Source organism: Mus caroli, chromosome 3, assembly GCF_900094665.2.
Source record: "Mus caroli chromosome 3, CAROLI_EIJ_v1.1, whole genome shotgun sequence".
NCBI lineage: Eukaryota > Metazoa > Chordata > Mammalia > Rodentia > Muridae > Mus > Mus caroli.
The window spans coordinates 89,817,359-89,828,633 of NC_034572.1; the positions used below are offsets into that span (position 1 = coordinate 89,817,359).

General features: G+C 50.0%; 2 protein-coding genes across 4 annotated transcripts in view; both read right to left on the reverse strand.

Moving 5' to 3' along the window:
- The window catches only part of Ecm1 (extracellular matrix protein 1), a 5,546-nt gene extending 2,335 nt beyond the window's left edge, over positions 1-3,211 (reverse strand). Inside the window, exons 1-7 of one of the 3 annotated variants that reach the window (XM_021157643.2) lie at positions 3,008-3,211; positions 1,850-1,912; positions 1,623-1,724; positions 1,415-1,495; positions 1,240-1,320; positions 624-668; positions 83-402 (exon numbers count right to left, since the gene is read on the reverse strand). In XM_021157643.2, the coding sequence (XP_021013302.1) occupies positions 83-402; positions 624-668; positions 1,240-1,320; positions 1,415-1,495; positions 1,623-1,724; positions 1,850-1,912; positions 3,008-3,077 (762 nt within the window). In that variant the 5' untranslated portion in view covers positions 3,078-3,211. Of the gene's footprint in view, positions 1-82; positions 403-623; positions 669-1,239; positions 1,321-1,414; positions 1,496-1,622; positions 1,728-1,849; positions 1,913-3,007 lie in introns of all 3 variants that reach the window. The other 2 variants (XM_021157642.2, XM_021157641.2) reach the window with 2 other exon arrangements.
- Positions 3,212-3,606: 395 nt separating this feature from the next.
- The window catches only part of Tars2 (threonyl-tRNA synthetase 2, mitochondrial), a 17,089-nt gene continuing 9,420 nt past the window's right edge, over positions 3,607-11,275 (reverse strand). Inside the window, exons 12-18 of the mRNA XM_021157458.2 lie at positions 10,542-10,679; positions 10,294-10,371; positions 6,146-6,246; positions 5,879-5,980; positions 5,637-5,709; positions 4,953-5,067; positions 3,607-3,953 (exon numbers count right to left, since the gene is read on the reverse strand). Coding sequence (XP_021013117.1) covers positions 3,805-3,953; positions 4,953-5,067; positions 5,637-5,709; positions 5,879-5,980; positions 6,146-6,246; positions 10,294-10,371; positions 10,542-10,679 — 756 coding nt within the window. The 3' untranslated portion in view covers positions 3,607-3,804. The remainder of the gene's footprint in view (positions 3,954-4,952; positions 5,068-5,636; positions 5,710-5,878; positions 5,981-6,145; positions 6,247-10,293; positions 10,372-10,541; positions 10,680-11,275) is intronic.

Sequence of the window (11,275 nt, forward strand, 5' to 3'; positions counted from 1 at the left end):
ACACACACACACACACACACACACACACACACACACACACGCACGCACGCAACAGCAGCAGCAGCAGCAGCCAAACCCTTACCACAAGCTTCAAACAGTCTAGGCGGTTTGTGTCGCTGCGGCAGCGACAGCAGCGGGAGTATCCGGTCTCCAGCACATTGAGGGTCTCTCCCTGGCGACTAAGGTGAGAGTAGCCAGTCTGTGGCAGGTTCCAGGGGCCGTAGACCACGTGCTGACGCTCAGGAAGGCAGATCTGCTTCAGATTGTCTGGAGAAGGCCGGCCAGGAGGGAAGCCATCCAGCCGGTGGCCCCAGACACCTCTCCGTCCCTGCTGGCAGTGACGGGCTGGATTCCAAGTCCGGGGCTCTGGAGGAAGCTGGCCCGCCAAGGTGTGCGGCTTCACTGGAACAGAGAAAACAGTGGGGAGGACCACATGCAGGCTGACTGAGCAGAGAGCATTGAGAGACCTGGGGTTGAAGAGAAAGGGCTGGGATGGTATGAGGGCTTCTTCAGTTCAGGGTCACTGAAAGGGAAAGATAACTGCGACCCTCAGGCCAGCATTAGCTCCTTCCTGGGGCTCAGGGGCTAACCGTGGGAACAGACAGACCAGTGTGGTCACTCACCCTCTTTCTGGACAATCTCCTCCTGAGGCTGGACAGGCGGGTCTACTGGGGTAGAGGGAAGTGGGTAAGCAAAAGGCTTGTTGGAATGGGCTCCTCTAAAACACAGGCTCCTGCTAGTTCCCATGCACGAAGGAACACAATAGAGGCCAGAAAAAAAACACGACTGCTATTTTACACCATTGACTCACAGAGCTGTTGGACAGGCATCGTTTCCAACCGTTCTTCCCTTCTCTTCCTTCTTTAAAACCGGGCCTCATGTACTCATATTTCCCAGGCTGGCCTTGAACTCAGTAACGCTGACCCTGGCTGTCTGGGAACTTGCTCTATATACCAAGCAGGCTATATACCCTCAGAGCTCTGCCTGCCTCTGCCTCCTGAGTGCTGGAATTAAAAGTCACTGCCCAGCCTAAGAACAACCTTTGAAGGTCTGATGTTCATGCCAGTGCCACTACATCTAGTTGATGGAGTGTGGGGGATCAAAGCCAGCCTGGGCTGTGTCAGACAAGCATTCCACCGGCTGCACAGATAGAGACTGAGCAGCTCAGGAGAGTAAGTCCCACGCCGTTCCTCCCCAAGCCCATGCTCTGGGCTCCGCAGGAAAGAGGCAGTCACTCACGTTCCTTCTGTTCAATATGGACTCGGGGAGGGGGCTGCTCTTTCTGCAGGGGGATGGCTTCTTGAGGGACAGCAGGACCCGCTGCAAGATGGGGGAGGGCACAAGGGAGGGAGGTCAGGCCAGTGTCAGCATCACAGTGGGGTGGGTGGGGATTGGGGGACAGGAAAGCACTCACCTTTATCTACATTAGGGTTTAGGAAAGTGGGCCAGTTTTCCTCATACACAGGGATGTCTTCCGGAGAGGAAGGGGGCTGCACTACAGAACAGGCAGTTGTGAGGCAGACAGTAGGGTAGGGGGGTCCCTCCCTCCCCGACTGAGGAGCAGGAAGTACACTAGATTAGAGGTCTCAAGGGTAACTGGGAGGGCTTTGGGGTGGCCTCACCTTCTCTTTGTTCCTCAAAGAGGGGAGGGTCATGCAGAGAAGTTACAGAGTGGTCAACTTGGAGCCTCCGGGTTTGTGGTGGGGAAGGGGGTGCTGCATAACCTACTAAAGGCAAGAGGGGAGACACTCAGAGCCTCCCAACTGCATGCTTGTTCCCCACAAATTCTACAGCCATGCTGTCCTGAGCACCTGTCTTCATCCGACCTGGTTAGTTCTGAGGCTCTCACCTTCATGGAGGTGCTGGAAGAGGTGCTCTGGCTTCATCTCTCGCTGGTCCGAAGCCTTGAAGGCTGGAGGAAGGAAAGACAAAAGTCAGGGGCAGTTTTGAGGCGTCCTTTCCTGGTCCTGGACAGAGGAAGGGGAGGCTGTGGAGGCCGACCGAGACTGTGGAAAGCCTGCTGTGGGGGAGCCACCTGTTACACACCTCCCCTCTGAGTGAGTGGCTGGCTGGGAATGGAGATCTAATTTCCTGTCAGTACCTCCCTTGGATGGGGCTTGTGGCTGCTGTCCCTCCAATGCGCTGATGTTCCAGGACCCACCTCTCTCCAAACTTCTTCCTATAGGCCTTTACAAATACTTTCAGCCTTTGGGTGAGACGGTCAGCCAAATGTTTAAGCGCCTTCCCCTGTCAATCTCAGCTTATTTTAGGTTTCTTAAAAAAGAAAAATATTATTTGTGTATGTGTGGAGAGGGCCAGAGTGTCACTGTGGTGATGTGTGTAGGTCAGAGAACAACTTGTGGGAGTCATTTCTCTCCTTCCATGTGGGTTACTGGGATGGAATACGGGTCACCAGGCTTGCTGGCAAAGCACCTTCACATACCGAGCCATCTCACTGCCAACTTTAGGCTTGAGCCATCTGGAGCTGAGCCGAAGGCACAAACCTAGGAACCAGGACAGCAGCGAGGTGGAGCTGTCTCAGACATGGCTATCTATAGAAGGATCTGAGTCTGTCCTGTCCAGAGTTGGTATTCCCTTTTGTTCAGACTTCAAAGCAGTGTGTGTGTGTAATAGGGGGTGAACGTGGGTGAACTCTAACTCGTCCTCTGACCAGAGTGAGCCAGTCAAGGCTCCCTGGCTCGGTAGGCTGAGTTTTAGCAGCCCGAGGGCTTCTTTTCCTCCTCACCTGCCTCCTCGTCCCTCCTCACGTGTTCCGACAGGAGGATCCTCACCCTGTAAACTCACCTGTCTTGTGGTGTCTATTTGACTCTAATTTTTGTGTTTCTTAGCAACTACCTCTAGCTATTCTGCTCCTGTTCCAGCCTCCATGGTTAAAGGTTCAGCCCCACTTCACAATGACATGTTCATATAAAGGAAGCCAATCACCCAACTGCTGAGCTCTTTGGAGCCAGGCTCTTAAGCAACTGCTGACCCCACCCCGACTCACCTCCCTCAGAGGCAGCAGAAGCAAGAGCCAAGCAGGCCAAGATCAAGGCTGCTTTGGATACGGTCCCCATCCTGGGGCAAGGACTGGTCACTGGTCACCCAGAAGCTGGTTGTCACAGGCAGATCTAGACTCGAAGGGGTTGGGCCACTTGCTGCAAGCCTGCTCCTCTGGCTGTTGCTACAGCCGTTGTGAACTTCAAGGCCTCCTGTCTGTCTCTCTTTATATGCTATCTCCCGCCCCCCTGTTTCCTGCAATGACTCAGTCTCTGCTGCTCCTCCTCTTACAGCCACTCCTCCCAGACTCCTGGAGCCTCCTTAGCCTGGGAAGAATGGAGGTGATGGAAGGAACACTCCTGGGTCCCCTCAAAACTGATGCAGAGGATCATGGAGCAAGTTGGCATCTGGACCCTTAATTTGTGCCTCAGTTTCCCATCTGCATACTGTCCTTTATAAAGAAGGGATCTGACACTCTCCTGAGTGGGAGTGGGAGGAGAATGGCTTCCTGAGGCAGCTCTCTTGCTGGTCAGAGGCCTCGGTATCCCTTTGCCTCAGGTCTGGGAAAGAGGGAGACAAGCATTCAGAGTCAGATAAAGGCACAGCCATGGCTTCAAGTATATTTTTATTCTCCTTCTACCCAGTCAGTACAGCATTCCTTCCAGTGGGGAGCCCCCACACCATGTCTATTTTCAGAGAGCAGTTCTGAGGCCTCGGGCATATGCGGGGCTGCCAGCTGGGTTAGTGTTCCCTGGAAAGGGACGGACGGCTCTCATGAGTCTGTACGTCACCAATGGACATGACTCAGAACACTTCTTCTGCATTGGGGACCCTGGCGTTCTGTAACTCCAGCAGTCTCTGCACGGCGTCGGTCAGGCCTCGCTCTCCGAGCTGCCGGTTATCTCGCGTGCGCACGTTCACTGTCCTTTGACTCTGCTCTCTCTGGCCAACCACTGCAGGAAGAGGAAAGATTTGCAAACCCAACAAAAGTCACCCTATGGGTTGTTTCCTTTTGCTTTGCAGAAACTTCAAACTCCCGAATCTTTAGGAAAGGTAGGAGCAGAGCCTAGCCGTGGCTGAAGCTCATGCTTAGCTCGCCTGCCCTGCTGCTGACTGTCCACTCTGAGGAGATAAGGAAGTGGGCCGGGCTTTACTCCCCTATCCCTGCAGGTCAGGAGCCCAGGGCTGGGAGATACAGAGTCAGTCAGACAGAGACAAACATGGAGAGCTACACAAAAAGAAAAACTGTATGTGTGTGACCTGGGGGGAGGGGTACAGTACAGGAAGGGGAAACAGCAGGGCGGGGCTTGCTGTCAGTGCTGCCAAGGCAACGAGCATGTGTGATGCCCCAGTCAGGCGGTCTGGCTAGGAGTTTCTGCTTCTTGCCTCCAGAGGCCCAAGAGTCAGGAGCAACTTCCTTCCCTAAGACCTTTCTTGTCCCCTAGAGCTGCCTCCACCCACACAACAATAAACAAGGCAATTAATTAATGCCTTTATTGGTTTTGGTGCTGGGACCTAACTCATTGGAGGCCAGTGCTCCACCACAGAGCACTACAGCTTCTGGTTCACTGATAATCTTGCTACATACAGCCCACAGTGGCCTCATGTTTGCCCTCCCTCCTGTACCTGCCAAATCCTGGGATTACAGGTGTGCCTACCATGCCTGGCTTCAACTGATGCCTTCTTAATCCTCTCCTGTCCCTTCCTCTTTGATGCTGGCCTGGTTAATTAACTTACAGAAACAGCCTAGGGTAGGGTTAATGAGAAGACAACTGTTCTGAGGGATGGAATAGGTTGTGGGAAGGAGCAATGGACGGCAGGCAGATTAGTCAGGCTCCCACCCAGCCCAGGTAATGAGTCCCAGTTAATTCAATGTACACAGAGCTAAACAATAGAGTTAGTAGAGAGAATGTAGAGCTTGGGGCTCTGAGGTCTATGGCTAACCCTCTTACCAAACTGAAAGTTGTAGTGGGCAAGCTGGGCCCGGCGGACTCTCCGGCTGAGGGTCAGGCCAGAGTCTGCATCGAGATCACTCACAAGTCCAGCAGCCTGCAGGCACTGTTGCACCTGGGGTACAGATTTGGTGATGAGTAAATCCAAATGGAAGCTGAGCTATGTCGGTTGGTTACTATTCTTCCTCGGATACTTGTCTCACATCCCCACTTCCCCCTCTCAGGAGCTGGCTGACTGCCTCTTCTCTGAGATACTGAGGCCTCCTTCCCATCCCTGACCTAAAACCTTTGTGTGCTTCTCACAGAAAGTGAACCCTCCATTATTCTCTGGGCTCTGTCTGTTGTTAGGCACCCATCTCCCAAGCAGCTGTGCAACTCTTGTCCGCCCAGAGTCTTAAGTTTCTCCATAGCGAACCTCACGCAGCTCAGGCTGTGAGCCTGCGCACAAAGCGCACTGCTTTCTGCACACTAGGTAAATATGCTGCCAACTGAGCTCTAGGCTCACCCCTAACTATTTAAAAAGGGTCTTATTATGAAGCCAAGGCTGAACTCAATTTTTAGATGGAGAATGTTTATTTAGCACACGGGAAAGCTGCCTCAGGCCCTTCCCACTCTCCTGCAGAGCCTGTCTCACCAGGGATGCATGGCAGATGCCCCGCTGTTCCCAATTTTCTCTCAACTCACCTGCCTGGCATATTCCTCTTGCTCTGTCCTCACAGGGATGACCACCACCTGGAGCGGGGACAGCCACAGGGGCCTGTTGGCAGGAAAAAGGGGCAGGAAGTTATTCATTTTGGCTTTAGCCATTAGGCTTAGGCGTAGCTGTAGGGAGATCTGAAAAGAAAATACATAGGATAAGGTCAGAACCTAAGGCACGGACTCTCTGGCTGGAGAGAAGAGCAGAACTCTGGTGTCCAGTGACTCACCATTTCCCCCCACAGCTTTCTGCCAGCACTCCCAACAGTCTTTCCACGGAACCAAGCACTGCTCGATGAATAAGGACTGGACACTCTGGGGTCCCCGCCGGCCTTGGAAGGAGAAAGGGAGTGGGTGAACGGTGAAAGTGCCACAACCTGAGCAACCCAATCACTTCCCGTTACCAAAAACTCTCTCTGATGGGGCAGGGTATGGAGGGGTGGCTCAGTATGAGGAGCAGTCAAAGGCGGGGGTGGGGGCTGAGCCAGGGTCTGTACCCCTTGTACTGTAGGTCAAATCTCAGTGGCAGCTGGAAGTCAAGCTGGATTGTTCCACACTGATGGGGCCGACCAAGGGCGTCGTGGAGGTGCACATCAATCTAGAGAAGATGGGAAGGGGAAAGACTCAGACCCAATAGCTTTCATTAGCTCCATCAGCCATTCTTCTCTACCCTGTCCCTGTAAGGAAAGCCGTGCCATGCAGACAGCCAATACTCCTTCCTTCCTCTCCACCTATGATGAGAGACTATCCATACCCCAGCCACTTAATTCTTCCTGAGACCTACACCTCGCCTATGCTGGGCCACACCCCATCTGCTCCCTCAGTGGCAGTCGGAAACTCTCTTATAGCTGACAATCTACGACTGGCTCTGCAGCCCCTTTCCCATTGGCAGTCCCATCCCCCACTTTTGCCCTGCTCAGCTGTAATATTCTCCAGTTCCCCTCCTTCCCACTGCTTGTTGGCTGATGGATGAGACAGAGCCCTATCCTGATAGTCTTCTACTCTCCCATGTCCTCAGCCCTGCAGTACAACTGCTAAGGGCCACTTAGCATGTCACACGCCACCTGCCACAGATGCCAAAGCAAAGACTGATACCACCATAGAAATCAGTTCAAGACTGAACTGATCCCATGCAAAACCTTTTGCTCTATTCTCCTTGAGGATTTTCACACCTTTTCCTCTTTCAGCCATAGCTTGCTTACCTGATTTCTCTATTTCTCGCTCTCTCTGTCTCTCTCTCAGTGTGTGTGTGTGTGTGTGTGTGAGTGAGAGAGAGAGAGAGAGGAGAGAGAGAGAGAGAGAGAGAGAGAGAGAGAGAGAGAGAGAGAGAGAGAGGAAGGAGAGAGAAGCTGTCTAGGAAAGGGAATGACAAACAAGTGAGTTCCCTGGAGATGGCCCACCATTTTGCATGGCTTCGGTGGGTGAGCTCTAAGATGCAAGGTGCAAGATCTAGCAGAGACTTCATCATCCCAGGCCTGCTCCTTGCTGCTGGTGTGCCACTGCTGTCACTATAACACAGCCTAATGATGCCTGGGATTCAGCCCACCCTATTGGGCAAATTTCCTGCAGATCAACATGAAGACGTACTTGCATATAGAAATGCTGTGTAGACGAACTGATTTCATAATTCCTGATAATGATTTTATAGAATTCCTAAATCGACACAAGTAATCTCAAGTCCCCTAAAGACAGAATAAAAGCTGCAAGTAGCTCTGTAAACCTTCATGTGTCACGGGCTAACTGCACTAGGACAAGAAAACAGGATTGGAACAAATTTATGGTAAAGGAAAACATTCCTTCTAGGTTAGGCAAGGGGCCACTATCTAGTAACTAAAAGTCATAAACTGGGAATGGACAATTTATTGTAGGAGCAAGGACAGGAAATAAATGATGGGCAAGTTTATCTATACAAGACTTCAAAAGAATAAGACACAAGGCAGATGATTTGTCTCCTGACAAAACTGTGCTAACTTGTGACATAAAAATTATTGCTTTAAACTTATAATGAACTCATGGAACCAGGAACAGATTATGAATGTTTAGTCAGGTAGACGTCTTGTTGGAAAGACATGTAAACAATTCTGCTGTAACTCATTAAGCCTTATCAATCTATGATGTGAACTACTGCCTTAAACTTACTATGAACTCATGAAATGTAAAAGTGCTTAGAAAACCAGGTCATCAGTTATCCTGTTGTAATGGTTCTACCTGATAGTTCTATATGTAAGTTTAGAGATAGTATAAAAAGTAAGAACAACAATAAAGTGGTGGTGTAACCTTTTTCTACTTCATCTGTATGATTGTGTCTGTGCGTGCTTGACTTTTTCTTTTTCTCTCTGACTCACGAAGAGTTAATGAACTCAAAGCTCTCACTGGCCTGTGAGGGGTCCCTAAGTCAAAGAGACAAGAACCCGTGTGGGGGGGGGGTATGGGGGACTTTTGGGATAGCATTGGAAATGTAATTGAGGAAAATACGTAAAAAAAAAAAAAAAAAAAAAGACAAGAACCCAAGTAACTAAGTTTCTTTCCCCTGCTGCTATCAGCAGGAGGTCATTGCCAGAAGCCATCAGCTTTTGGCCCCAGAACAGTAAGAGAGAGTTGAAGGCCAGAGGTCATCAGCTTCTGGTGTTCCTATCTGCCCCACATCAGTACCTGACTGTCTGGGCGTGACCCTGGTGGGAGTCTGGGGGTCGGTGTTACATAGCTCTGACTGATTCTGTCAACAACACAAGCCATTTCATTTTATTAACTGCTATGTGTGAGAATGCCTGCACATACACAAGTGCATGAAGCTAGAGCCAGGCAGCCTGTGTCTTCTACTGTTCTCTGGCCTTGTTCCCTTGAGGCAGTGTAATGGTTAGTGTCGACTGTTGACAGGATCTAGACTCACCTAGGATATAGGGGATTCTGATTAGGTTAACTGAGTGGGGGGCCATTTCCTATGAGGAGGCCTGGATTGTATAAAGTGGAGAAAAGAGTTAAGGCCCTGGGTCCATCCAATATGCTCTGTTCCTTACTGTGGGTACAGTGAGGCCACCAGCTTCAGCAGGGCTGGATCCTGGCCTGTGAACCCAAATAGACCCTTTCTTTCTCCCTTAAGGTGCTTTTACCAAGAGTATCTGCTCACAGCAGCACGAGAAGCTGAGACTCTCCCTGAATCTGGGGGTTTTCTCCTCACTAGGCTGGCAGCTTGCAAGCTTCCTATCTCTAAGACATACAACAATGGAGTAATAGGCAATAATGAGACCACGGGGAGCTTGTTAAGTGGATGCTGGGCTCCAAACTCATGTCCTCATGGTCTATACAGCAAGCCCTCTTAACTCAGAACTGCCTCTCCATCCCCCTTTTAACAAAGCAGCAGCTTGCTCAGCAGTGGTGGCACATGCCTTTAATCTCAGAGCTTAGGAGGAGTGGAATCAGGTTCAAGGCCAGCATGGTCTACTGAGTGTCCTCCAGGACAGCCAGGGCTACAGAGAAACCCTGCCTCAAAAAACAAACAAAGATTTGTTATCTTTATTGTGTGTGTGTGTGTGCATGCACTGTGGTTCTATACATCCCATGGAAGTGGGGAGAGGAGAGGATGCCATATTCCGACGGACTATAGTTAGGCAGTTGTGAATGGCCTGATGTGGCTGCTAGGCATCAAACCCAGATCCTCTGCAAAAGCAGTGGGTGCTCTTCACCACTGAGCCATCACCAACTGAGATGAGCCCAATCTGATTTTTGAGATAGGGTTTCACTATGTGGCCCTGGCTGGTTTGGAACTTGATATATAGACCAGGTTGGTCTTGAACTCACAGAGATCTGCCTGCATCTGTCTCCCAAGATTTAAGTGTTGGATTCAAGGCATGTAGTGAACCATCACATTAGACCCCCAACTCTTGACTTTTTAAGAGACAGAATTCTTTCTTCCCTTAGTATTTTTAAACAAGGTATTGTTATGTGATACAATTTGGCTTTGAATTCAACATTTTCCTGTCTTAATCTCCTGAGTGCTGGGATTATAGGTGTATAACAAGATTCATATCTATCTCTCTATATAAATATATATTATCATTATTTTTGGTTTTCAAAACAGGGTTTCTCTGTGTAGCCCTGGGAGTCCTGGAACTTGTTCTCTAGACCTGGCTGGCCTCGAACTCGGGGATTAAAGGCCTGTGCCACCACCACCCAACTATATTGGTTACCTATATTTTAAATTATCATTACTAATTTTTTATATTTATTTACTCTGTGTGTATGTGTATGGAGTAAAAATATAGAAGGCAGAGGACAACTTTGGGAATTGGTTGTAGCCTTACACCATACAGGTTCCCACATTTGTTTCTGAAACAAGGACTCACTGTGTAGCCCTCCCTCACTAGCCTGCAATTCACCATGTAGGTCAGGTCCACTCACCTGTGCTGCTGTGTGTATACTGTGCATGGCTATAGATAAAAATCTTAATTTTTTTTTTTTTTTTTTTTTGAGACCAGGCTGGTTTTTGAACTTAGAGATCTGCCTCTGCCTGTCTCCCAAGTGCTGGGATTAATGGTATATGCCACCACTGCCTGGCTCTTACACACGTTTTAAAACAATTTTTTGTAGATACAACTTAATAAAGCAAGATAACCTAGTACAACTCTCAAGTGTGGTTCCAGCTTGCCTTAGGCCCATAGAAAGCCCCATCTCCAGGGTTGAGGTCCCAGGGTTCTCCAAACTCCTCCAAGGCTTGCTGTAGGACCTTTGAGGGAACAAGATGAGAGGAACATGTCAGGAAAGTAATGAGCAGGGTAACCTGCCGGCCTGTGAAAACTGACACCTGCAGCTTATGCTTTCTGAAGACCTTGCCACATACCCCTGCTCTGCCCTAGGGATGGACTTATCTGCCTCGCTTCCCTCTCTCTCACTCACCTGCTCAGCCTGGTCCCATAGGCAAGGCTCCCCTAGGAAACCAGGTGGCCGGGTAGATAAAGCCAGGTGGAAGGAAAAGCCAAGAACCGAGTAAACACACCGGAGAAAATCAAGGCAGCCCCGGATCTCTGCTTCCAGCTGGAGACAGGAAGTTGAGATGTTAGCTGCATGTCAACTAGAAATCAGAAGGGATGGGTGGTTTGGGGGGAAATAGGGGAGAACTAGAGGGGTAGCTAAACCACAGTATAAAGAAGACAACTAGGAGCCAGGCATGGTGGCGCACGCCTTTAATCCCAGCACTCGGGAGGCAGAGGCAGGCGGATTTCTGAGTTCGAGGCCAGCCTGATCTACAGAGTGAGTTCCAGGACAGCCAGGGCAATACAGAGAGACCCTGTCTCAAAAAACAAAAAACAAACAAACAAAAAAACCCAAGAAGGCAACTAGGGCCTGCGGAAAGAGCTGGCTAGCACACATGAAGTTCTGGGTTTGATTTCTAGCATTGTATACATCAGGAATGGTAGCACACACCAGAAATCTCATTGCTCAGGAGGTGAAGCAGAAGGACCATAAATTTAAGGTCATCCTCCATTACGAAGTACATTTGAGGCCAGCCTGAACTACACGAGATCCTGTCTTTAAAAAAAAAAAAAAAGGTGCCGGGCGTGGTGGCGCACGCCTTTAATCCCAGCACTCGGGAGGCAGAGGCAGGCGGATTTCTGAGTTCGAGGCCAGCC